The 27,101-nt window shown below is 43.7% G+C and overlaps 1 protein-coding gene across 1 annotated transcript; it reads right to left on the reverse strand.

Annotated features, from left to right (window-relative positions):
• Nucleotides 1-39: 39 nt before the first annotated feature.
• Nucleotides 40-26,856, reverse strand: LOC138756808 (syntaxin-6-like). Its single transcript, XM_069923198.1, has 10 exons — nucleotides 26,783-26,856; nucleotides 23,700-23,836; nucleotides 23,094-23,253; nucleotides 22,211-22,464; nucleotides 18,320-18,414; nucleotides 16,843-16,905; nucleotides 15,407-15,523; nucleotides 10,376-10,482; nucleotides 6,758-6,852; nucleotides 40-4,808 (listed from the first exon to the last, which is right to left on the reverse strand). The coding sequence occupies exons 1-10, from the start codon at nucleotides 26,854-26,856 to the stop codon at nucleotides 4,732-4,734; spliced, it is 1,179 nt and encodes a 392-aa protein (XP_069779299.1). The 3' UTR covers nucleotides 40-4,731.
• Between the last annotated feature and the right edge of the window lie 245 nt (nucleotides 26,857-27,101).

Raw genomic sequence — 27,101 nt, forward strand, 5'->3', positions numbered from 1 at the left:
TGCAACCCCTATGTAGAGCTCGTCGAAAGAACCAAAGACTTGTTGATCCAAACCAAGGCTTTTATTAGCAAAAGACAGGAGCTCTTCACAGGTGGCCGACCAGTCCGGAATGATCTGACCTGGCTAGGGACACAACCCTTTAAGGCCCAGACAGTAGGCGTGGCTAAGCTCTCAGCCAATCGCTGTAAGCACAGTCATTACACTCTAGATACTGTAACTATATACATTGGTGATAGGACTGTACTATCACATTCTGAACATTTTTTTTCAAGATGGGAGAAAACCCACGCAGATACGGGGAGAGCATACAAACTCCTTACAGACAGCGCCAGATTTGAGTCCCAGTCGCTAGTCATTAGCATTGCGCTAACCGTGCTGCCCAGATTTCACGGGTTGCAAGTGAAGCGATTAAATTTAGGAACGGACAATCCCAAACCCACTGAGGGGTGAAAGGCTGGAGATTAGAGATAAGGAAGGGAAAGAACATGGAGCGATTGAAAACAGCCCTTTCTCCCGATGAAGCAGAGGGATGAGGGGTGAATGCAAAAGAGTGGGAGAGTTGCAGCTGGGGTGTTGAACTTTGGAATGACAAATTCACTGAACATAGAAGGGAGGTTAAGGAGTATCAGGAATGCTGGCATTCTGCAGTAACAAGTTCATCAGTACGGAGACCAGAAGATTATATTTACAATCGTGATAAGCACTAAGTCACTTCTATCAACAGTCTTTCTGCAAACCAGGAGACAGCTGATGCTGCATTCTGGAGGAGCAGCTGTGGAGGAGAAACATGACCATTCCAGTCATCAAACCACGATCTGGCCCACTGGAATCTGGAGCAAGCACCAGTTAAATCTCCACTTCTTCACGGCAAAGTAAATGCCCACTTTGAGGATTTCCTCCCCTTTTTGGCTGGGAGTTCTGTCAGACCCTCACTGCTTCCCTCACTGTTGTTTCTACTCCTCTTCAACTGTGTTCTCACCAAGACTCTACCACAGCCCACCGCAAAGTGTCGACTCTCCAGTTCTCAGATGGCCAGCAACTTTTTATTTGCTACAAATCTCTCTATAATCATCGTAACTCCCCAAATGACCACCAGAAATGTTCTCACCTTGTTTAATTAATTGGTGGTTGGGACGTTGCCTATAATCTAGTCTCTGGTTTGGACAAGGTGAGGCTTCCTATGCAGACATTTCCCCAGTGAAAGAAGGTTACTAATCACCAGCAGATGAGGACAGGTTCTCGTGGCAATTTCCAACTTGGTCAACCTCCTGCAGTCCATCCACGCCACTGCCTCATTTGGAGAATTTTAATTTCAGATCACCAACTGAAACAACGCAACCTCCAAAGCTGACTCTGTTATTAAATTGAGATATACAGCACGGTAACAGGCCCTTCCAGCCCACAAGCCCTTGCACCAATTAACCTACAGCCCCTGTACTTTTTCAAGAGTGGGAGAAAACTGGAGCATCTGGAAGAAATCAACATACGTCATGGAGAGATCGTAAAAACTCATTACAGATACCTCTGGATTCAAATCTGGGTCGAGAGCACTATTAACAGTGTTGTGAAGAAAACACATTTTAAATTACTCCCACAAACTTAGTTTTTGACACATAATTTAGTGCTTTTATTAAAACAATATGGAAATAAAAAGCTGTTGTATAAAGGCAAAGAAACAAATCATTGAATAACAGGTAAAAAAATAAAAGTACTAACAATGAAAAAAATTTGAACCACTGTGCAAAATAGCCTGGTCCATGAAGCTTGAACCTTATGGAAAGCTGTCAGAAGGTGTTTGATGGCTCCTGTTATTTCATGAGAGGGCAGGGAAATGTGGAGAGAGTCAATGGCAAACAAGATAATAAAGTTAAACAGGAAAAATCTGCAGATGCTGTGACTGCAATACACAAACAGCAGGCCACACAGCATTCTTAAGAAATAAAGGGCACCCAGTGCTTCGAGCCCAAGCCCTTCATCGAGGCGTAAGCAAAGAGCTTGAATAAAGAGGTGGGTGTGGAGAGGAGGGAGTACAGGTAAGAGGTCAGAGGTGGATATGGGTGGGATAATGGAAGGAAAAAGAAACTGAGGTGATGGGGAAGGGAGGAAAAAGTAACTTTCTCCAGCTAAACTCGAGGCAGAAAAGAGTTGAGGATTAATCTCAAACAGCTAAAGGTGAGGGAGGGTTAATGGGTGAGCCAAGGGATCAGAAATACAGATGGATAGATACCCTCTCCACAGTCCTAAACTGAGACACTATCTTACAACACTATTTAGGACATAGAAAACATCCTGGTCTTCAAAATAAAGCCATGGGATTTTTATGACAGCTCATGTTAACATCACATCCAAAAAGTATAACTTCCCAAGACAGCGAACAGACATTTATACACCCATTTATTCTCTAGTGTAAAGAAGGCCACCTCTTAGCCTTGGGTGTAGATGGGAGCAACAACACTGGACAACAATTTTTTCCCCCAAAAGGTTTGCTTCCTGAAGAGAAGTTGGGGATCATGACAGAAGACTTCAAGCTGAACACAAAGATAATTTCAGATTTGCTGCATCACGTAGGAAGTTGGAGAAACGTTAAATGCGCTTTTATTGAATTTAGCATGTCTAATCTGATAATGATGCTAACATTACAATAGTTCAACTGACCTAAAAATATTTTGCCGCTGATTTCATTTGTACTCAGCATCTGATGCCTCGTGTCAGCAGTCGGCTAGCCTTGATGGATTCGCCCTGATCCCGCTTCTTCATGGTCACAATGTCCTGATGCAGCTCTTCATCATGTTCGTCATTGAGCCAAAATCAGCAGGGACGAAGTCCCAGTGCGAATGCAGAAAATGAATTTTCAATGACATGTTGGACTTCGTGGTTTCGTCTGATTGATGTAGACTTAAAATATGACAGGAAATCACAAAAATAGCTTATATCTAAAAATGGTATGTGATAGGGACATTTTAAGATGATTTTTGTGGTCAGCCCAAAATCCATAAAATACACCCAAAGGTGTTCAGGAAGCCAAATCTTTGTTGTCCAGTGTAAATCATCTGCCTGATCTTTAAGAATTTCAATCTCCAGAGCATTAATTTCTTACCAATAAACTGGAATGTTAGCCCAGATTTCTTTTCATTTAACTCTCAGGGAGTGTCTGGAACTCAACTGCATGACCAGAAGAAATCCAAGGCCCAGTATTTTCAATGAAAACCCATCCAAAAGCAATTAGACTTGCTGAAGAAAGGAGAGAGAAGATAGGACCTCCAGCCTCATCAGACCACCTGCTCTGTACCAGACCACTTGCTCTTTGTGATCACAGATACCGCAATCTTTCTGATCCCTCGATCCAGTTCACTTCCTTGGATAAGATAAATATCTGGAAATATGGTTTTAGAATTTAAGGTGCAGGGTGAGAAGGAGCACAGTCCCACAGGCAGGAGGTAATTGGTGGGTAAGGGAGGGAGGGCACACCAGAAAATGGGTTGGCTCTGTGAATGAGGAGGGAAGGGGGTGGAGAACTGAAGGTAAGAAGACAAAGGGAAGGAAGGGAGAATTAGGAGTGGGCTACAGGAATCAGAGAAGTCGATGTTAATGCCATCTGGTTGGAGAGAGGTGTTTCTCCAACTTACAGGTGGCACTGGTTTGACAGTACCTGAGGCCATGGATAGGCGCAGGAATGGGGAGCAGATTTGAAATGGATGACCACTGGGACTTCTTTCATTGATGCGGGCAGAATCTCCCAGTCTGTGTCCAGTTTCTCCGATGTTGAGATGGCCGCAATGGGAGCACTGGATGCAGTAAATAACTCCCACTGATTCACATGTGAAGTATTGCTTTGGGCCCTGATTGGTGGTGTGGGTGCAAATGTGCCACACCCTGCGTCTGCAGGAGAAGGTGCCAAGGGGGCGATTAGTGGGGGGGAAAGAGTGGCCAAGAGAGTACAGAGGGAGTGGTAACTATGGAAGGCAGAGGAGAAGTGGTGGGATCATGTTGTAGGTGACGGAAATTACAGAGGATAATATGTTGAATATGGAGGCTGGTGGGGTAGTAGATGAGGACAAGGGAACCCTGTTTTTGTTGCATCTGTGGGCAGAGGGGGCAAGGACCGATGAGTGGGAAATGAGGGTAAGGGCTGATTTGAGGGGAAGCCATGTTTTTTGGACCTCAGATGATCTGGACCGGAAGACCTAATCTTGGGAGCAGGTTCAATAGAGAGCGAGAAATTGAGAGAAAAGAATCGAATCCTTTCAGGGGACAGGGTGTGGAAAAAGTGCAATTGAGGTAGTTGTGGGTTAGTAAGTGTCAGTGGAAAGCTCGTTTCCCAAGGTGGAGGTAGAGAGATCAAGAAAGAGGAGAGTGTCACCAGAGATGCACCAAGTGGATTTGAGGATGAGGTGAAAGTTAGCAGCAAAGGGAATAAAGTTAAAAAGTTCATCACGGGTGCATGAGGCAGTACCGATATAGTTGGCAAAAGTTGAGGGGCCTTGCCTGTTTATGCTTGCAAGCATGTGTGACAAAAAGGCAGTTGGTTACATTCCTTGCTCTTTGCGCATTCACACATGTTCAGTCACGTATTTTCAGGTGGTGCTGGTGAATTCAAACAGGCCAGTCTTTCGTCTCAACCCGGATGCGACTTCCATAGACGCTGCTCCCAGGGGCAGACACTCAAGCTGCTAGTTGCCCTCGGCGGCCACCAGTCCCACCCACGCACCCTGTTGTTCACCACATCAAAAGTCACAGTGTGAAGATCAAAATGAGGACCACGATCAGGATGACGAGAAGAGCCACAATCACACACCACTGGCGACGAGCTGCCAACGTAGAGGGGGGGGTTACAGTTAGTGCAGAATCACAGCCACCGGCAAGGTTGACATCACAAATATCATATGGTTTAAGGGGATGAAAGGCAATTTATGTAGCGCCCCTCACCACCTCTAAACCTACAACTCTCCCACTCCTCATATCCTGATCATTCCTGAATATATTTTTTAATTTAATTATTTCTAAGATTTAGACATACAGGCCTTTCCGGCCCACAAGCCTATGCCGCCCAATTACACCTCCAACCTGCAGTAGGTTTTCGGGGGGCAGGGGGATGAAACCGGAGCCCCCCACGTAGACGTGGGGAGAATGTGCAAACTCCTTACCGGCAGTGATGGAATCAAACCCAGGTCGCTGCCGCTGTAACTACGTTGCACTAACTGTACTGCTTCTGCTCTATTTGCCCTACCATTGGAGCCTGTCCCTCCAGGCCCCAAGCTGCGAAGCTCTGGAATCCCCTTTGCAAATCCCTTCACTTCTGTGCCTATGAAAACACTCCTTGACAGCTACCACTCTGACCAAGCTTTTCCTTGCTATTACATGAACTGATTTAGTTTTTATTTTGATAACGAGGTTTCGAAGCACGTCGGGGTGCTTTGCCATAGTTACTGCAAACATGCACCTGGGAAGGAGGAGAAGACCATCCAGTTTCTCACACCTGCTCCACCATTCAATAAGATCAAGGCCCTGCCCCTCCTTCACCAGCCTTTTTACTCAGGTACCTGCCTGCTTCGTTCTCATACCGTGACACAGGGCTCAGACCCAATCAAGGTTAGATACCAATAAGCTTGAAAGAGCAGAGAGAAGATATACAAGGATGTTATATAACCATATAATAATTACAGTACGGAAACAGGCTACATCGGCCCTTCTAGTCCGCACTGATTTAAGTTAACTCCACTAGTCCCACCTACCTGCTCCCTGCCCATAACCCTCCCGTCCCCTCACATCCATGCACTCATCCAATCTCCTCTTAAATGACAGAAATGACCCTGCTGCAACCACCTCTTCTGGAAGGTCATTCCACTCAGCCACCACTCTCGGAGTGAAGAAACTTCCTCATGTAACTTCGAAAGTTTTTCCCCCCTAACCCTTAACTTATGACCCCTCATCCCAAACTCACCTACCTATTCACATCTACTCTCATCTATTCCCCTCATAATTTTATATACCTCTATCAAATCCTCCCTCAACCTTCTACACTCCAATGAGTAAAGACCTGGTCGACTCAATCTTTCTCCTGTTGCCTGGACTTTGGTTCTGAGTTACAGGGAAAGGTTAAACAGGTTAGTGTAGTAGAATTAGAGGACATTTGATAGAGGTATTTAAAATTATGAGGGGTATACACAGAGTAAATGTAGGAAGGCTTTTTCCACTGAGGGTAGGTGAGATACAAAGCAGAGAACATGGGTTAAAAGTGCAAAGGCTAAAGTTTTGGGGGAGCTTCTTCACACCAGAGAGCGATGGGAGTGTGGAATGAGCTGTCAGCTCAATTTTAACATTTAAGAATTTAAACAGGTGCCTGGATGAGTGGGATATGGAAGGCTATGGACTGGGTGCAAGTGAGTGGGATTAGGCAGAAAAATAGATCAGCACAGAGTAGAAGGGCCGAAGGGCCTGACTCTGTGCTGTAATGTTCTGTGGTTCTATGTTTGGTTATGTACCTTTGCTTCCGATTGATACAAGGATGTATCAATACAAGGACCTGCTGAGTTCCTCCAACACTTTTGTGTATTTACAGCCAAACTTCTACCCACCCATGTTGATCAAGAATCCATTGTCCTCTCTGTTAAAACTATTCAAAGACTTGCTTCCACCATTCTAAAGATTCACAACCTTAAGAGAAACACAATTGATTCATTTATGTCTTAAATGGGCAATCCACCAAAGAGGTGGGAGGCTAACTCTGGGGTGATGGGGCAGGTGGGGAGATGCCTACCAGTGGTCAAGTGAGAAGCCTTAGCTAATTTCTTCAACGTGCTGTTCAGACGCGAGTGGGTGTTGTCCATCTCGTGGGAGAACTCATCCAGCATCCTGTGAAAGGAAAACAAATGAGCGTCACGTGGAACAGGGTGGATCTCCTTGCCAGAGAACAGTACACCTCCAGATCAAGTTGCCAGCTTATGCTATGGCCTCGAACCTGAGCTGGACTGATTCCTTTTGATCAGAGTAAATGTAACTGTGGTTAAACAGAGCAAGAGAAATCCCCTGAGAGGAAGGACGGATTTCCCAGATCTGAGATTTATTGCAGTACAGGAGAATGACATGCATGGCTTGTCACCTGCTCTGTCTTTGTGTAATAGCACCATTATTTGGCTCTTGCAATCCATCTTTTTTTTAAATAATTTTTTATTTAATACTTCACGTCAGTAACAATATATACAGATATTCAGTGTTAATATATATACAGTGACACTTCCCCTTCCCCCTCCCTCCCCATCCCCTCATTTATTAATGACGATAAAACATACAGATTAAAAATGAAAAAATACAGATTAAGAAAACCCTACAACTTAAAGCAAAAAAAAACAAATAACAGAAGAAGAAGAAGAAGAAAAAAAGAAAAAGAGATCGTGTCATCCAATATTTTATACTTGACTGTTTTCTTAATTGTAACTTGTCAGGTGAAGAGATGGAGGTCCAGGATTGGCATAAACTTTATGTATGGTTCCTAAATTTGTTCAAATAAAGTGTATTGCACTCTTAGGTGGTCAGTATTTTTTTCTAATGGAATACACTTGTTCATTTCTATAGACCATTGTTGCATTTTTAAGGTTGCTTCCATTTTCCAAGTTATCATGACGCACTTTTTTTGCTGCTGGTAATGCAATCAGAATAAAACCACTTTTTTTGTCTAATTTTAGACCTAATTCTTATCTTTTATGTTATTTAACAGGAAGATTTTTGGGTCTTTTGGTATCTATTTTTTTTTGTAATTCTATTTAATATTAAGTTTAAATCCTCCCAAAAGGTTTTCACTTCTGTACCTCTCCAAATCACATGTATTATTGTACCAATTTCTTGTTTACAACGGAAGCATTGTCCAATAGTGTTGGATTCCATTCTTTTGAGGTGTAACATATAATCTATGGAGCCAATTGTATTGTATCATTTGAAACCAAGTGTTTATTTGTATTAATCATGGTACCTGCATCTTGCAATCCATCCTTGAACACCAACATCATTTTTCTGGACTAGTTACCCAGCTGCTAACATTAATGACCTGGAGATCCGATTACATGGGAGTTTAAACTGCTCGTGAAATAAAATGACAAAATGGTGGTCCTGAAAACACTTTTTTTAAAAATCCACTCCTATTTGTTAGTTCCTAATCAATGAGTATTTCCTGGGCCTTCGGGTGAAGCACAAAAGTCTGCAGATGCTGTCACTGTAATTAAAAACTCAGGCTCACGACATCCATAGAGGTGCTCCTTAACTTATGATGGGGTTGTGTTCCAGCAAACCCAACGAAAGTCGAATAAAATCATGTCGAGAAAGAATACCACACCTCTACCATTTTTTATAGTTAACTTTTGAATAGCTTTATTCCACACTGAAGAAAAAACTATTAACGTACACTGGGCACAAAGAACTTTTGAAGCATCAAACTAATTGCTGGATGGTGAAGATGCCATCATGGTGAGAGAGAGTCGCGTTTTGCATAATGCAAGTGTGGGAACAGATTGGAATTCGAAATTGTAAGTAGGGATTCGAACCATCCTAACTTCGAAAAATCCCGAATTGGAACCTGAGCCCTACGTCGAGTATGAGCAGAAAGCAGGCAAGCGACTGAATAAAAAGACTAGGGGGAGGGAGAAGGTAGGAAGGGGCAGGGGGAACAGGCCAACAGACAAAGGGCGATAATTGGACTTGGATAGGAAAGAAACGTGAGAATGATCGGGGAGGGGGTGACTCTGGGAATGCAGAGCTGGAGGAGAGGAATAGGAAAAGAGAGAGAGAGAGGAAAGGAGTAATTGAGATAGGGAAAGCAGAGAGATGGTGGGGGGGGGGGGAGTGGGGACGCTAATGGAAACTGGAAAAGTTGATGTTAATGCCCAAACAGAATATATGTCAGTCCTCCGATTTTCTGCAGGTCTGCAGTACATGAGACCTGGGCCTTCAGTTAGTTCCGGGTCATACTAGTTAATGCACCAAAACAATCTCCAAACACATTTTTCCCCCTCGTCATGGTCATCGACAAGTTGTGGGATATAGGTCCAAGTTTATCGAGCGCATTTTCATGCGCTGATCAGACAACGCAACATTAGTTGGGACTAACTCCGTCAAGCCAGCCTCTTCCTTTCTGATGTCGCCCCTATATGCAATTCTTCCTCCACCCTATGTCAAGAACAGTCAAAGGTGTCACGTGGCCAAGGTATCAGTAGCTCCAACTGCAAAAGATGCTGCAACTTTCCATTTACCTCCTCACTCTCCAAGGCCCAAAACACCTTTTCCCACACAAGCTGTGTTAAACTTCTACTTCTTTCAATTTAGTGTGTGTGCGTTGCTCACCAAGTGGCACAAAGGGCATCAAAGTGTACATGTTTGTGCATGCACATTGGTTTGCGTGAGTCTGCTCATGCGCACAAACCATTTGTGTGCTGCGCGTGTGCGTGCACAGCTTTAAGGGAATACTGCTCACAATGTGATCTCTGCGCCAGGGACTTCTTAAAAAAATTTACATTTACAGCTCAGTAACAGTCCCACAAGCCCGTGCTACCGAATTTACACCCAATCAACCTACACAACTGGTAAGTTTTGAACGGTGGGAGGAAACGAGAGCACCCGGAGGAAACCCGCGCAGACACGGGAAGAACGTGGAAACTCCTGACAAACAGCACCAGATTCAAAGCCTGGTCGCTGGCGTTGTAACAGCGTTGTGCTAACTGTGCCGCCCATCACAGATAGCAGGCAGAGTACTCTGTTCTGGCCACAGAGGTGATCCCAACTTTCCAGTCCTCTTTAATTCTCCATCTGGCCCACACACTACCCCATTCCCATCCATGAACTATCTTCATTTCCCCTCGAACTACCTCCCATGGCCTCATTGTACCTCAAACACACAAACCGTTTCCACAAAAGAAAACAACATTTTCAAGGAAATCTGCAGGTCAATCAGCATCTGTGGGGGGGGGGGGGGGGGGGGGGGAGGGGGGGGGAGGGATAGGAAATGTCAGGTTGTTGCAAGTCTCGATAATGGGTTCAACCCAAAGATTAATTTCCCCCACAGATGCTGCTTGACCCGGAGAGTTTGTGGTTTTACTCCAGACACCAGCATGTGCAACCTCGTGTCCCCCTCCATTTCCTCTCTAACTCCTCTTCCCAACGATCCGGAGGAAGGACTCACCCAGTAGACCTATCGTTTCTGCCAAGGACATTCCTTCCCACTTTGGCTCTATTCTCCCTCCAGTTCAGTCCCTTCCCACTAGCATCTGTGACAACCCTGATACCCAAGAGCTTCCATTTTCTAAGTCCCAGTCACCATGAACACTCAGTAAGCTTTATAAGGCCTGAGGGCAGTTAGTCTGGTCAGAGCTTGCTGCCTGTATCTACTTACACCGCCTGTTCGTCCAGCTCATCTCCTATTCGTCCGGACATGTTCTTGAGGACCCCGATGCTTCCAGACACCAGCTCGAGCTGTTGGTCTTGCTGATCTACTATTAGCTGTATGGATATCAATGGACAACAGTTATCTCACCTTGCAGACAAATGCTGCAAATCATCTGTTGAAGTAGATCTGCAAACACTTGACAAACCAACACAAATTCAGCTGCCATGGGCTTTATTGTTGCTTTGCAAAGCGTGAGAACTCCGTTATAGCAAGAGGCACTGCCAATTTTAGCTAATCTCTTTGCAACGGAGTCTGCCTTGTGGCTTACGATGCCCTCCGTAATGTTAGGGACAAAGACACTTTTTTCCTTTATTTGCCCCTGCGCTCCTCCGCTTTAAATTTGCAATCAAACGATTCACGTGATTAAAGTGCACATTCTAGATTTTGTTCAAGATTATCAGTTTGACCATGTAGAAATTACAGCACCTTTTAGATATAGACCCCTCATTTTGGAGTACCATAATATTTGGGACAGAGTAATATTATGTATATTAGTCATGTTTAGTACTTTGTTGCATAACCCTTGCATGCAATGACTGCTTGAAGTCTGTGATTCATAGATATCACCAGGTGCTGAGTATCCTCTCTGGTGGTGATCTGCTCGGCCTCTGCCGAAGCCACCTTCAGCTCCTGCTTGTTTCGGGGCCTTGTCCCTTATGTATTCTTTTCAGCATATGGAAGGCATGCTCAGTTGGATTCAGATCGGGTGAATGACTTGGCCATTCAAGTTTTTAAGCTTTGACACTTTAGCAGTATGTTTGGGATCACTGTCTTGTTGTAGGATGAGGCACTGTCCAACGCGTTTGGAAGCATTTGCTCGAACTTGATCAGATCAGATGTTTCTATGCATCTCAGAATTCATTTTGCTACTGCACCAGCTGTTACATCACCGATAAGTCCATAAACATGATGGAGGGCGCTGAATCTCCTCAGACCCCTGTTTCTCAAACATTCGAACAGACTGTTCCATATGCAGCAGAAGTCTGAAAATCCGGACGGCTTGGCGATTGGAATGGTCCGGATTCTAAATTCAAATTTAAGGAGGAATAAAACTGCCCTGTTTGTGGATGGAACACTTGCAGCTTCTACCGCAGCGGTTCTCCACCTTTTTCTTTCCACTCACATCCCACTTTAAGTAATCCCTCTGCCATCGGTGCTCTGTGATTAGTAAAGGATTGCTTATGGTGGTAGGTGAGTGGGAAGGGAAGGTTTGAAAACCACTGTTTTTATCGTCCCTCATGGACTCGTTATGTGCGCGGTTTCAGAACTCCAAAGGAAATGGGCCAATGACAATTTTTCTCAAGCAAAATAGTTCAGTCACAATTGGGTCTAGAGCAGAGATTCTCCACCTTCCCTTCCCACTCACCTACCACTGTAAGCAATCCCTTACTAATCACAGAGCACCGATGGCATGGGGATTACTTAAGGTGGTAGGTGAGTGAAAAAGGTGGAGAACCACTGGTCTACCGCAGCTGCTGCATTGGTTCATGTGCCTTTTGCTTTCTTTAAATACTTCTGTGTATTACCTTCTTTACGACTTTCTAACTTCTTGGTGATAAGATTATTCTGCACCAGGTGCACGTACATGATATCTTGAAGACTGAAGCTATGGATCTGTTCGACAAATTTAATAACTGTTTCCATGGACCTTTCAGCAGTAGCCCTTTTCTTTTAATATTATAAATTGTAGACTTTGCAAAGTTGTATGTTTCCATACACCATGTTCTAGTTTCTTAATTATTTCAAGTTTGTCACTCAATTTCAACATGTTCTTTCTCTTCACACGGCCAAGTTTATTATTTTAGGATGCATCACTATGGGTTTGTAAATACATATGCTATTTAAGGTTGCTGCTGTGTCCACGAGGTACCTACACACGCATGCGCGCGCACAAATTCTACAGGTATTTGGTGGAAAGTGTGCTGACCGGCTGCATCACGATCCAGTTCGGGGACGCCAATACTTCCGAGCACAAGATCCTGCAAAAGGTCATGGACACAGCCCAGGACATCACAGGCAAAACCCTCCCCACCATCGAGTACATGTACGGGGCACACTGCCATCGGAGGGAAGCAGCAATCGTCGAGGATCCCCACCACCCGGCACAGGCTCTGTTCTCGCTGGGAAAAGATCTAGGTGCCACAAGGCTTGCACCACCAGGTTCAGGGACAGCTGCTACCCCGTCCACCATCAGACTCCTCAATGACAAACTCAATATTCTTACTTTTAAACTATTATTAATTTTTTCTATCTGTTTTGCAGTTTGTTCACATTTCTTTATTTGTTTCCATGTGTACATTGAGTACAGCTTTTTTTTTGCACTACCAGTAAATAGGAAAAAGAATCTCAGGGTTGTATGTGACGTCAAGCATGTACTCTGACGCTAAATCTGAAATCGGAGAAGCCTGCTAAATTTATAAAGCTTAGGAGTTTTTGAGAAGTCCAGATTCTTGCGTGATCCGGAGTTTTGGACTTCTACTGCAAGTACACATTTATTAGAATCCCCTTGGGATTCGTTAATCAGGATCAAGCCCCTTAACCAATGGTTAAGAGTCTTTCACCACCTTGCCAAATATGGAAGTGGTTATCAGCTCTGGCTGATAGCAGAGAGAGAAAAATGCAGCAAGCTTCTCTTTTCAAGTCAACATTTTAAAACTTGCACTCTCACCTCCTTAAACGTCAACATTGGATGAGTCATCCAGGTGCCAGCATCAAAAGTTAAGAGGCATAATTTGCTGGGAATTTTAAATTTGCTTGACAAACCTACTGGAATTCTTTGAAGAAGTGGCAAGCAGGCTAGACATAGAAGAAGTAGCGGGTGTTGGGTACTTGAATCTTCAGAAGGCCTTTGACAAAGTGCCACACACGAGTCCACTTAAAATGAAAGCTCTCGGTAAAACAGGGAACGTATTAGTATGGGTAGAGCGTTGGCTGATTGGCAGGAAACAGAGAGTGGAAATGCAAGGATCATATTCTGATTGGCTGCTGACGGTGTTCCACAGTGGTGGGGCCGTTTCTTTTTATGTTTTCATTTAGATTATATAATCGGTAAAACACAGGGTTCTGTTGACTCCGGTGGTTAAGTGAAAAAACACACAATGCTGGAGAAACTCAACAGGTCAAACAGGGCCTTTATGTAGCAAAGGTGAAGATTCATCACCAACGTTTCGGGCCCGACGTATCTTCACCTTTGCTACATAAAGACCCTGTTTGACCTGCTGAGTTTCTCCAGCATTTGTGTGTGTGCTTTTTGAAGATTATACAATGTATAGCTTTGTGGCCAAATCTTCAGATGATACGAAGGTAGGTGGAGGAGCAGGTCATGTGGAGGAAACAGGGAGGCTGCAGAAGGACTTGAAACAGATTAGGAGAATGGGCAGATAAGGGCCAAATTAAATGCAATGTGGGAATGTGTATGGTCATGCAATGGGGTAGAAAAAAAATAAACAAGAGTATTTTTTAAATGGGGTGGGGGGGGAATTGAAAATTCCCAGATGTGAAGGGACCTGGGAGTCCTCGTGCAGGACATCCTGAAGGTAAACTTGCAGGTTGAGATTGTGGTGAAGCAGGCAAATGTAACGCTGGCATTCATTTCCACAGAAATAGAAAACAAGACCAGGGATGTAATGTTGACGTTTTATCAGGCACCGGTGAGAGCCCATTGTGAGCAGTTTTGGGCTCCTCATTTAAGAAAGGATGTGCTGATGTTAGAGGAGGTTCACAAGGATGATTCCGGGAATGAAAAGGGGTTATCATATGAGGAGCGTTTGACGGCTCTTGCCCTTTAGAACATTTGAAACATTTTGGATGTCAAAAGGCGTGGACAGAGCAGATGTGGAAAGGTTGTTACCCATGGTTGGAAAGTCTTGGACAAGAGGGCACAACTTCAGGATTGAAGGGCGTCCACTTAGAAACAGAATTTCTTTATCCAGAGGGTGATAAATCTGGAATTTATTGCCATAGGCAGTTGTGGAGGCCAGGTCATTGGGTATAAGTTCTTGATTAGCCTTGACAGAGAAGGTTATGAGAAAGCCAGGCAATGGGGTGAAGTTGGAAAATGGATCAGCTAATGATTGAATGGTGGGGCAGACTTGATGGGCTGAATAGTTTCAGTTTCTATGTCTTATGGTTCTATGATCTTAAATTAAGCTGCAATTTAAAACCTAGGGTCACTAATCATGATAATGAAATTGTTAACCACAAACACCTGGTTCACATTTCTCTATATAGGAGCCCACAGGTAATTTAAATTTATTGTTTGTTAGTATACTTTACACACCAGTGTAGCTGTAGAAAACAGGAATTTCAGTGCATTTGTATGTTGTACTTGTGTGTATGACAATAAACTCTCATTTCATAATCATTGAGTCTGAGTAGGTTAACAGAGCAATCCCACACTCTCCCTCATTCTCCCGGTAATTTATTCTCCCCATATTCCCATAAACTCCCCCGATTCTACCCCTCATCCACCAATCTGTTTCCCGACCCTACATTCTTGGGCTGCAGGAGAGAACCAGGGGAGCGGGGGGGGGAAGCACGTGCAAACTCTACACAGATAGGACACAATTGAACCGGCTCACCAACACTGTGAAGGTGCCAGCTCTACAAGCCACAGAGCCATGGAGGGGGTAAGGACATCCGCCATTCAAGTGACTCCAGAGTACCATACTGTGACTTCTAACCAAAAAACAAGATTGAGAGCCCCTGATCTTGAGGATTCAGTTCACCATAAAGGAGAACATTTACAGTGAAACACGGTTCTCAACTGGTCAGTTGAAAGGACACAGTGGAGTCCAGTCACTGCACCAAGGAACAGACCCATCAACCCATCTCGTCCATGTTGACCACATTGGCATCTGGGCTATTCTTATTTGCCTGCATTTGGTCCCTATCCTTCCTATTCAGACGTGTCTTTCGAACCGTGCCCACTTCCATAGCTTCCCCCTGATGAGATAAACAATGTGGATGTATACCTACCCTCTGCTGTACCCGCTGTTCCTCAATGTACTGGGAGTTTGCAGTCTCCAGCTCCTGGTCCAGGCGCCTGTATTGATCTGTGGGCTTCTTCAGTGGATCCATACCTTCAAAGAGGTTCTACAACAACACCAGAAGCACATCAGGCTTTACTTCCTACCTCGTGCTTCTTCATATGCCCAAGTGCCTAAAGACCTCAGCATCACAGCAGTGATGTCACAGAGACACTGGAGAGGCTCAGTGGGTCAGACAGCATCCATGGAGAGAAATGGACAGGCAACGTTTCATGTTGATAAATGATTCCATCCCAAAATGCCAATTGGCCATTTCTACCCATGGAAGAGAAAATCCCCAGCATGCGGCACTTTCTCCAATCCCAGCAATATCATCTACGCATTTCGTCCTTCCGTGTGCCCTGGAGAACCCATCTGGACTTTAAGCTCAGGTCCTGGTGGGGGGGGGGGGGGGTGTTGAACACACCATCTTCTGAAACAAGGAGTGTGAGGTACTGAAAGAATAGAGGTGAGAAATTGGGATGGAAACAGCGCACAAAAGTGAATAAATCAACATTATTGATCACTGGACAAGTTTGTTTTCCTGCTCGGGGTTCATCAGGGATAGGCAGTAAATGCTGGGATGTCCCACGGATGCACAAAGAGCAGGGTAAAGTATTACAGCATTGAGGACCTTGCTCTGTGGCTTGGTAGCTACTCCCTATAACACTGGACAACAAATTTTTTTCAGAAGGTTTACTTCTTGAAAGACAATTGGAGTTGATGATAGACAACTTCAAGCTGAACACAAAGATAATTTCAGATTTTCTGTATCACGTAGGAAGTTGGAGAAACATTAAATGAGCTTTTATTGAATTTAGCATGTTTAATTGTATCATGATGCTGACACATTGCATTAGTTCAACTGACCTAAAAAGGGTTTGCCGCTCATTTGCGTTTGTACTCAGCATCTGATGCCTCTCCTGTCAGTGTCCAACAATAGTCGGCCAGCACTTACGGATTCCAGTTGCCCTGATACCGCTTTTCCAGGGTCGTGATGTCCTGGTAAAACCTATCACCGTGTTTGTCACCGACTGCACCAAGATCAGCCGGGAAGACACCCAAGTGCGAATGCAGAAAATGAATTTTCAATGACATGTTGCACTTCGTGGTTTTGTACGTTTGAAGTAGACTTAAAATATGACAGGAAATCACAAAAATAGGTTATATCTAAAAGACAGTACATGACCAAAAGATGTTAAGGTGATTTTCATGATCAGCAGCCCAAAATACACCCAAAAGTGTTCAGGAAGCAAAATCTTTGTTGTCCAGTGTTATTTATTCAAATCATGAGGGGGTGGGGTTGAAGGTCAATTGGGTGGCATGGGCTTGTGTGCCGGAAGGCCCTGTTACCGTGCTGTGCATCTAAAAAGAAAATCAGCTCACCTGCCGTTCACTCCTGTCAGCAAATGCAACAGCTGCTGGGCTGGAAATGTGATCTTTCATTTGCTGGCAAAATAGAGGGAGAAATCACCATTAAGTTCAGAACACCAGAGGTTCACTGATATCCTAGCCAACCAGCCACCCGGTACTAAGCTACTGCATTACTGAACCAGTTCCCACCACGTCCAACCCCGTTCCCAATCTCCGGCACTGTAACAACGTTGGGAAATTGGATCAGGAAGTTTGCTGAAGATTGGAGGAGTTGTGGACAGTGGCGAAAGCTTTCAAAGCTTGCTGAGGGATCTGGACTAACTGGAAAAATGGGTCAGAAGATGGCAGATGGAATTTAATGCAGACAAGTGTGAGGTGCTGCATTTTGGAAGGACTAACCAAGGTAGGACATACTTAGTAAATGGTAGAGCACTGAGAATTGCAGAGGAACAAAGGGATCTGGGAATACAGATAGATAATTCCCTGAAAGTGGTGTCACATGTAGACAGGGTTATAAATAAAGCTTCTGGCATCTTGGCCTTCATAAATCGAAGTATTGTGTACAGGAGTTGGTTGTTATGGTGAGGTTGTATAAGACATTGACGAGGCCAGATTTGGATTATTGTGTGCAGTTCTGGTCACCAAACTACAGGAAGGATAACAGTAAGATTGAAAGAGTGCAGAGAAGATTTACTAGGATGCTGCCAGGTCTTCAGGAGTTGAGATACAGGGAAAGATTAAACAGGTTGTGACTTTATTCCTTTGAGCGTAGAAGAATGAGGGGAGATTTGACAGAAGTTTACAAAATTATGAGGGGAATAGACAGAGTAAATGTGAGTAGGCTCTTTCCACTTAGATTAGGAGAGATAAATACAAGAGGACATGACTTTAGGGTGAAAGGTTTAGGGGGAACATGAGGGGGAACTTCTTCACTCAGAGAGTGGTGGGAGTTTGGAATGAGCTGCCATCTGACATGGTAAATGTGGGCTCTGTGGTGAATGTCTGCCAAGCTGCCTGTCTTCCCTCTGGCGAGCCTTGCTATACTAACATTGGCTGTGGATTATCTCTACTGTTAAAGACACTCCCCTTAGATATAGCTGTATATGCATCTATTGTCTTTCATTATTGTACCATGAGTTTCTGCTAATAAAAGCCATGATTATTGTTTGACCACATCGTCTTTGTCTAATTCATCAACTGGCACTTCAGGCTCACTCTTAAGTTTTAAGAATATATTGGATTGATACATGGATGGGAGAGGTCTAGAGGGTTATGGAATGGGTGTGGGTCAGTAGGACCAGCAGAATGATGTTTTGGCATGGGCAAAAAGGGCCTAATGGCCTGTTTTGCTGTACTGTAGTTTTCTAAGTGCTAATAGATTACAGGGGCTAGCATAGACTTGATGGGATGAAAAGCCTTTTGTTCTTCAAAATACCAAAGAGGACAGTGTCCTACTGCTTAGTAAAGTCATTATTGTGAAATATACTACCTTTACTGTCTGCCTTGTCCGGACAACGAACTCTTTCCGCTCAAAAAGTTCGCCCGTCTCGATCTTGAACTTCCGAGGGTTCGATTCCACAATGCGTTCACGGTAGTTAAGGGTCAATAAAGACAAAGGAACAGGAGAGAGGTCCTCATCCCAGAAAACGTGAGTTAAGTCAGCAAGAGAAACATTTCCATCACGGTGAAATCTTTGCAGCCCTGACATTATCATCACAAATGTTGCCACTCAGCCTGACGCATCCATCCTAGCTGAGAAAGATCTCTTAGTCCCTTCCTAGTTCTTGCCTCAGTAGATCACGTAACATAATTGTGGCAGGATTTTCTGCCTCCATCGCCTATCAAGCACAGGTTCCAGATTCTTCCCACTCCCAATATTTAAAAATGAATACTGAAAATTCCATAAGCAGCAGAGATCCCACTGTTTTATACCCCCAGGATTCTTTGCCCTTGAAAGCAGAGAGCAGAAAAATGGCAATAACTAAGGCTATAGAGCAGTGATTCTCAATCTTTTTATTTCCACTCACACACCACTTTAAGTAATTCCTGTGCCATAGCTGCTCTGTGATTAGTAAGGGATTGCTTAAGGTGGGATATGGGTGGAAAGAAAATGTTTTAATTGTACCTAATTGACTCATTATGTGCACAGTTTCATAACTCCAAAGCAAATGGGCCAATGACAATTTTTCTCAAGCAAAATATTTCAGTCACAATTAGGTCGAGAGCACTGATTCTAAACCTTCCCTTCCGACTCATGAGCAAAATGATGGTCAACACAGACTAGAAGAGCCGCATGGCCTGTTTTCTGTACTGCAGCATTCTATGGGGCAACGAAGAGGCAGGAATGTGGGACTGAGCTTGCTATCAGCTCCAATCTCAGGGCAGCAGACTAGACCAGACGGACTGTCAAGGAGAAGTTCTACCTCACCTTCATCAGGACCACATTTGGAATACGCTGTAGATGCATGGGACCCAGACACAGACAAAAACACTACTTCCATCGAACAAGTCCAGAGACAGGCAGCCCGATTTGTCACAAATACAGATGGAAGAGAAGTGAGTGTTACAAAGCTCTTGGATTCATTAAAGTGGAGCTCTCTCCAAGACAGACGTGAAGCCTGATCTGGTTTTTACAAAATGCTAAACAGCCAGCTCGATATAGACGATCAATCCCACACCGAACCCAAGCCTGCTAGGAGCATCGAGTTGTAGGGCCATCTTCCAGGACAGATGTGTACAGCAATTCATTCTTCCCCCACACAATTAAAGCATGGAGTAATCTTCACCCGACCATCCTCACGCAACCAGACCCAATTACAGTTAAGACAAGCTCTTCTTCAGAAACCTCCTCCTTCAACACTCCCTCCCCCATCTCCAGTTTAAATTCCATACAGGATCAAGAACCAAGATGGAGTGGCATTTTCCTACTCCCAATTTCCATGTTATGATCACACTGGACAACGGAGATTTTGCTTCCTGAACACTTTTGGGTGTATTTTTTTTAGATTTTAGGCTGCTGATCACAAAAATCACCTTAAAATTTTCCTATCGCGTACCGCATTTTAGATATAACCTATTTTTGTCATATTTTAAGTCTACTTCAACCATGAACTGCAACGTGTCATTGAAAATTCATTTTCTGTATTCCCACTTGGACGTCCTCCCTGCTGATCTTGGTGCCATCAGTGACGAACATGGTGAAAAGTTTCACCAGGGCAAATGCAATCCATCAGTGCTGGCCGACTATTATTGGGCACTGATGTGAGAGGCATCAGATGCTGAGTACAAATGAAAATCAGCAGCAAAACGTTTTTAGGTCGGCTGAACAAATTCAACAAGTCAGCATCGTTATCAGATTAAATCTGCTAAACTCAATAAAAGTCAATTTAATGTTTCCCCAACTTCCTAGATGATACAGCAAATCTGAAATTATCTTTGCGTTCAGCTTGAAGTTGTCTATTACAATCCCCAATTTTTTTTTCTCTGGGAAGCAAACTTTTTGTAAAAAAAGTGTGTCCAGTATTATGCGAAATAGCTACCAAGCTACACAGCAAGATCCAACAATGACATAATATTTTCCCCTCGTGTCTGTACACCCAGACAAGACTTCACTGAACAAGAAAGAGATTTAAATATTGACCTTAACCGGGAGGCTTTTGATGAAAAGATCGGATTTACTTAATTACGATTCAAATTTCCTGGCTTGCCAAGAAGGGATACGAACCTGTGCATCTGTATCGATGCTCCAGACCTCTGACTGGCATTCCAATGATTTAACCATTATGATACCACTAGAATGTTGACCAGAGTAATGTGAATTGCTTCAGAGGAAGATATCAGAACCATAAGTCACTACTGCACCGAAACGGGCCCTTCATCCCTTCTAGTTTGTGCCGAACTATTAATCTGCCTTGTCCAATTGACCTGCACTGTCCATGTACCGGTCCAAATTCCCCTTAAACCCTGCATTTACCAATTCCCCTTAAACCCTGCATTTACTAATTCAGCAAACTCTCACCACTACATGAAGAGGTGGGAATGTTCCCCATAATCTTTTGCCCTTTCACCTTTAACCCATGTCCTCTGGTTTGTATCTCATCCACCCTCAGTGGAAAAAGCCTATCTGCGTTTACTCTATCTACACCCCTCACCATTTTGTACACTTCTATCAAATCTTCTACACCCCAAGGAATAAAGTCCAGCTGTTTAACCTTTCCCTGTAACTCAGTGCCTCAAGACCGGGCAGCATCCTAGTAATCCTTTCCTGTGCTCTTTTAATCTTATTGATATCATTCCTGTAGTTAGGTGAGCAAAAGTTCACACGATACTCCAAATTCTGCCTTACCAATGTCTTTACCATAGCATCCCAACTCCATTTCTTAATACTTTGATTTATGGAGGCCAATATGCCAAAAGCTCCCTTTATGTCCCTTTATATCTGTGACACTACTTTCAGGTAATAATGTACAGTGAAACCTCATTAGCATGCGATTTGTTAATCTGCGGAATCGCTTATAGTGTGGGTATCTGTGGACCCCAAACATTGATTTTAGGATGCCAGGCTAACAGCCACAAACTCCAAAATGGACTCCTATAACTCATTTACAAGATGTGTCTGTTAATATATGGAGTTTAAAAGCCTTAAAGATCTTATTTTAGGGTTTGAGTCACAGTATTCTATTTTTCTAGTTCCTGAACCATGACATATATGCATCTGTTCCGCGACTCGGCTGTAACGTGGACCCCAACGACTGTGTTCTTACGAGGTTTTACTGTATTTGTTTTTCCCGATCACTCCATTTTATTGCACTACTCAGCCCCCTCTCGCTTACTGTGAAAGGAAAATACTGACACGAGGGAGAATGCTCTTGAACATCCGCCTGAGGCAAGCGGACCGCGTCTCTGACATTGGGGCATCACCTCAGTGTTGCCTTGGAACCTCAGCACAACACTCATCTCTGGAGTGAAACTTAAAACAGAAGGTTCAGGCCCAGAGTCAATAGCCCCTTTTTCACTGGCATCTCATTAATTGGCCGTCCAGTGTCCCAGGATAGGAAACCCTTTGTGCCATTTCCACTGGGCCATCCTTAACTAGGACTCTAATTGCTTTTCCACTGAACAGTCATCACCGGGGATCGGAGTGTTGTACCTTCAACTGGGAACGGGTGACTTTCTGCTGTCCTTTTTCCACTGGTTTTATCAGCACGCCGGCATCAGCAAACGAGTAGGAGTAGAGGGTGAAATGACATCATTTGACACTGGCGTTCAGACAATAAATTCCCAGTTAATTCTTGGAACAGGGTGCCAGTGGAAAAGGAGTTAAAGCATGAATCAAGAAGCAGGGCTGACCTGGGGAAGGGTGGATGGGGTTGGAGGATATCGATAGTCTCGTCCAGATCTTCCAGGTCCCACTCGATGCTGCGGAGGCTGTTGCGAAGCTCGTTGGTTGTCCAGTCGTATTCCTCCTTGCTGACGCTGTAGGTGTTCTGGAGCAGCTCACACCATCGCTGGTACAGGCCACGCGTTGTGTTCACCGCCTTCTGCACCTCCCTGCAGACACAAGCAAGGTGGGTTAGAGACACAGTTGTCTGCTGGGAGTCCAAGATCAGCTCACACTGAGGGGAGAGACTGCAAACAGTCCAGACCAATTAGGGAGCAGATGGAGGGCCGGTTTGATGGCATCACCGAGAGAATCAAAATACTGCCCCTCTCCCAGTGTCTCCCATTCGCTAGAGCACACTTCCCCTGACTGCCCGTACCCCTCAAAAAGACATAGTTCAGATGTATTATCAGAGTCCATACATGACATCACTTGCAACTTCAAGATTCCTTTTCCTGCAGGCCGGGCAGAATTTCTACTTAACAATAGTATTAAAAAACTGTACTCAAGAAGTACATGTACAAAAGAGAGAAATGTTAAAAGGAAGTGGAAACAGTGTAATATAGAAAATAATTTATCGTCTAAATAATGTGCAGAATCCTTAAATGAGTCCCTGATTGAGTTTGTCGTTGAGAAGTCTGATGGTGGAGAGGGAGCAGCTGTTCCTGAACCCTGGCGGTGCGAGTCTTGTGGCACCGAGACCTCTTTCCTGACGGCAGCAGCGAGAACAGAGCGGGAGCTGGGTGGTGTGGGTCTTTGACGATTGCTGCCGCTCTCCCTGAAGATGTTCTTGATGGTGGGGAGGGTTTTGCCTGTGATGTCCTGGGCTGTGTCTACTATCATTTGCAGGGCTTTATGTTCACAGATATTGGTGTCCCCGTACCAGACCATGATGCAGCAGGTCAGCACACTTTCCACCGCACCTTTGTAGAAATTTTCCAGCGTTTCCGATGTCAAACCAAACATCCGCAAACACCTGAGGAAGTAGAGGCTCTGACGTGTTTTCTTCACGATGACATTAGTGTTGGGGTCCAGCAAAGATCCTGTGAGATAGTGACCCCCAAGAACTTAAATTTGCTCACCCTTTGATCCCCCAATGATCACCAGATCATATGCCTCTGGTTTTCCCTTCCTGAAGTCAACAATCAGCTCCTTGGTTTTGGTGACATTGAGCGCAAGGTTGTTGTTGGTGCACCATTCGCCAAGTTTCCAATCTCCTTCCTATTCCTTTTTATACAACCCAGTACCGTAGGATGGTGTTGTTGTCGTACTGAGCCACACAGTATTAGGTTAAAAGTACTGATGGAGATTGTGGAGAGGTTCTTACCAATCCTCACTGGTGAGAAAATCCAAGATCCAATGACCCAGTGAGTTATTGAGGGTCAGGTCTCAGAGTTTGCTGATCAGTTTTGACGTTGAGGGGCCTGTATGACTAATTTAAAAAAAAATTAAATATAAATGTAAAAGTGGTAAATCTAGTAAAGATAACCTCGGGTTTCAACTTCCCTTCCATTGAGGGCATCTTTGCGAGGCATTGCCTCAAGAAGGCAGCCAACATCATAAAGGACTCCCATCAACCTCGTTGCTACCTTCAGGCAGATGGAACAGAAACCTGAAGCCCAGCCCCTGCAAGTTTTTTAAATTTTTTTTATTTTTCACACTATGAACCATATCAATCAAAATACACACAAACATTTCCCTCTTGAATATACATAGTGGCATTTTCTCCCCTTTCCCCCCCCTCCCTTCCCTCCCTCCTTCCCACCCCACTCCAAACCCACTGAACGTTCAACATATACAATAAACCCATTAAACAATGTCTTCACACAATGAAAATAAACAAGAAAATTGTGTCATCTACTTCTACACACTGGGTCAGTTCATTTCATCTTCTTCTCATTCTATCATTTTATGGGGTGGAGGTCCGCGGTAGGCCCTTTCTGTTGTGTTCCATGTACGGTTCCCAAATTTGTTGGAATACTGTGACTTTATTTTTTAAATTATATGTTATTTTTTGCAATGGAATACATTTATTCATCTCCATGTACCATTGCTGTACTCTCAGGCTCTCTTCTGATTTCCAGGTTGACATTATACATTTTTTTGCTACAGCTAAAGCTATCATAATTGAATCTTTTTTGCACTTCATCCAGTTTGAGGCCTAATTCTTCACTTATATTACTTAGAAGAAAGATCTCTGGATTTTTTGGTATGTTGCTTTTTGTGATTTTATTTAATACCTGATTTAGATCTTCCCAAGACTTTTCCACTTTCTCACATGCCCAAATTGCATGTACTGTTGTTCCCGTTTCCTTCTTACAGCGAAAACATCTATCTGATACTGTTGGGTCCCATTTATTTAACTTTTGGGACGTGGTGTATAGCCTGTGTAACCAATTATATTGTATCATGCGTAACCTCGTGTTTATTATATTTTTCATAGTTCCAGAGCATAACTTTTCCCATGTTTCATATTTTATCTTTGTTTAAATCTTTTTCCCACTTTTGTTTGGGTTTATAGCTTATTTCATCATTTTCTTTCTCTTGCAGCTTGATGTACATGTTCGTTATAAATCTTTTTATTATCATTGTTTCTGTAATCACATTTTCAAAATTGCTTCCTTCTGGTAATCTCAGTCTGTTTCCAAATTTGTCCTTTAAGTAGGTTTTCAGTTGGTGGTATGCAAACATTGTACTGTGAGTTATTCCATATTTGTACTTCATTTGTTCAAATATTAATAAATTATTTCCCAAAAAACAATTTTCTATTCTTTTTAATCCCTTTTCTCTCCCATTCTCTAAAGGAAAGGTTATGTATTATGAAAGGGATTAGATGATTTTGTGTCAATAATAATTTTGGTAGTTGGTAATTTGTTTTTTTCCTTTCTACATTCCATATGTTGAGTAAATGGTGCAGTACTGGTGAACTTCTATATTGCACCAGTTTTTCATCCCACTTATAAAGTATATGTTCTGGTACCTTCTCCCCTATTTTATCTAGCTCTATCTTAGTGCAATCTGGTTTTTAGCCCCTGCAGGTTTATCCAGCACTGATCAGGCTCCTTAAATCCCCCCCCGCCCAACACCACCCGAACAATAAACTAGTCTGGGCTCACCATAAGATTCATCTACACGATTGAAACATCTTTTAATCAGTGTACGAACTGTAATTGAGAAGGTAAACAAGAAAATCCGCAGAGGCTGAGGTCGAGTGCAATGCACGAAACTACCAGAGAAACCTGCCGAGTTTCTCCCACATCTGGCAATCTATCTCTCCTTTTATATTCATTACCTATGTTTCTGACCTGGCGCACTGTGGCTATTTAACATATGGTAAAAGTCCTAAAATCCGGGGATTGGGCTGGTCCGGATTTTCCAATTCTCGGGCAGTACATTTAAAAATCAAATTTAAGGAGAATAAATGGGTCGATTTTGATTGGTTATTCATGAAACATCTTTTCATACAATAGACAATAGGTGCTGGAGTAGGCCAATTGGCCCATCAAGCCAGCACCGCCATTTATCGGATCATGGCTGATCTTTCCCTTTCAATAACCAATCCCAACGTTATCCCCATAACCCTTAACTCCCCTGCCCACAAGAGCCTTATCCAACTCTCTCTTAAATCTATCCAGCGAATCTGCCCCCATCACCCTCTGTGGCAATGCATTCCACAGATCCACAACTCTCAGGGTAAAAAATTTCTCCTCATTTCTGTGTTAAATGGCCTCCCTGTATTCTTAAACTATGCCCTCTAGTCCAGGTCTCACCCATCATTGGGAACATGTGCTCTGATTTCACCCTGTCAAGCCCTTTGATAATCCTAAATACCTCAATCATGTCTCCCCTCATCCTTCTAAACTCCAGTGCATATAAGCCCAGTCTTTCTAACCTATCCATATATGACAATCCTGTAATCCGGGAACTAACCTTGTAAACCTACGCTGCACTCCCTCTATAGCAAGTATGTCCTTTCTTAAATATGGGGACCAGAACTGGATGCAATACTCCAGGTGAGGTCTCACCAGGGACCTGTACAACTGCAGGAGGGCTTCTCTACTCCTATACTCCAATCCCCTCTTTATGAAAGCTAACATCCCGTTCGCCTTCTTCACTGCTTGGTGAACCTGCATGCTAGTTTTCAATGACTGGTGAACAAGTGCGCCCAGATCCCTTTGCACTACCCCACTCCCTAGCTTAACACCATTTAAATAATACTCTGCTTTCTTGTTTCTGCCTCCAAAATGGACAACCTCGCATTTACTCACATTAAACTTCACCTGCCATCTTTCCGCCCACTCCCCAAACTATCCAAGTCCCCTTGCAATTTCCTGACATCCTCCTCACTCTTTACACTCCCAACCAGTTTAGTGTCATCTGCGAATTTGCATATACAGTTATTAATTCCCTCATCCAAATCATTTACACAAATGATAAACAACTGAGGACCCAACACCTTGGGTCCCTGAGGGACCCCACTCGTCACATCCTGCCATCCAGAAAATAATCCGTTTATCCCAACCCTTTGTTTCTTATTTCTCAACCAACTATCTATCCATGACAACACCCTACCCCCGATACCATGCTCCTTGATTTTGCGAACTAGCCTCCTTTTTCTGGAATTTCCACGACTTCCGTGAGGTCATTTGTTGTCGCCGTGCAACGGTGGCGCTTGCACATGGACGCACACAAAAGTGAACGTTTTCAGGAGTCCAGATTCTCGGGTGGTCCGGATTTCTGGCATTCGGATTTTTGGACTTTTACTATACATCATTGAAGTTGGTGTATCCTACATTACTGCTTGGCTGCAGCAGGTAAGAATTTCAGTGCATTTGTTCATTGATTATGACAATAAACTCTCATTATTCAAATTCCACTGCATGGGTTACGT

This window comes from Narcine bancroftii, chromosome 3 (assembly GCF_036971445.1).
Source record: "Narcine bancroftii isolate sNarBan1 chromosome 3, sNarBan1.hap1, whole genome shotgun sequence".
In the NCBI taxonomy this organism is placed as follows: domain Eukaryota; kingdom Metazoa; phylum Chordata; class Chondrichthyes; order Torpediniformes; family Narcinidae; genus Narcine; species Narcine bancroftii.

Bases quoted from the DNA above. Each gene is read 5' to 3' on its own strand.
- LOC138756808 (XM_069923198.1), bottom strand. From the start codon at position 26,856: ATGACCTCACGGAAGTCGTGGAAATTCCAGAAAAAGGAGGCTAGTTCG. The intron at 23,837-26,782 runs GTAGGGTGTTGT...AAAAACTTGCAG, and splicing joins CAAGGAGCATGGTATCGGGG to GGGCTGGGCTTCAGGTTTCT. The intron at 16,906-18,319 runs GTAGTATATTTC...CTATTTTGCCAG, and splicing joins GGACAAGGCAGACAGTAAAG to CAAATGAAAGATCACATTTC.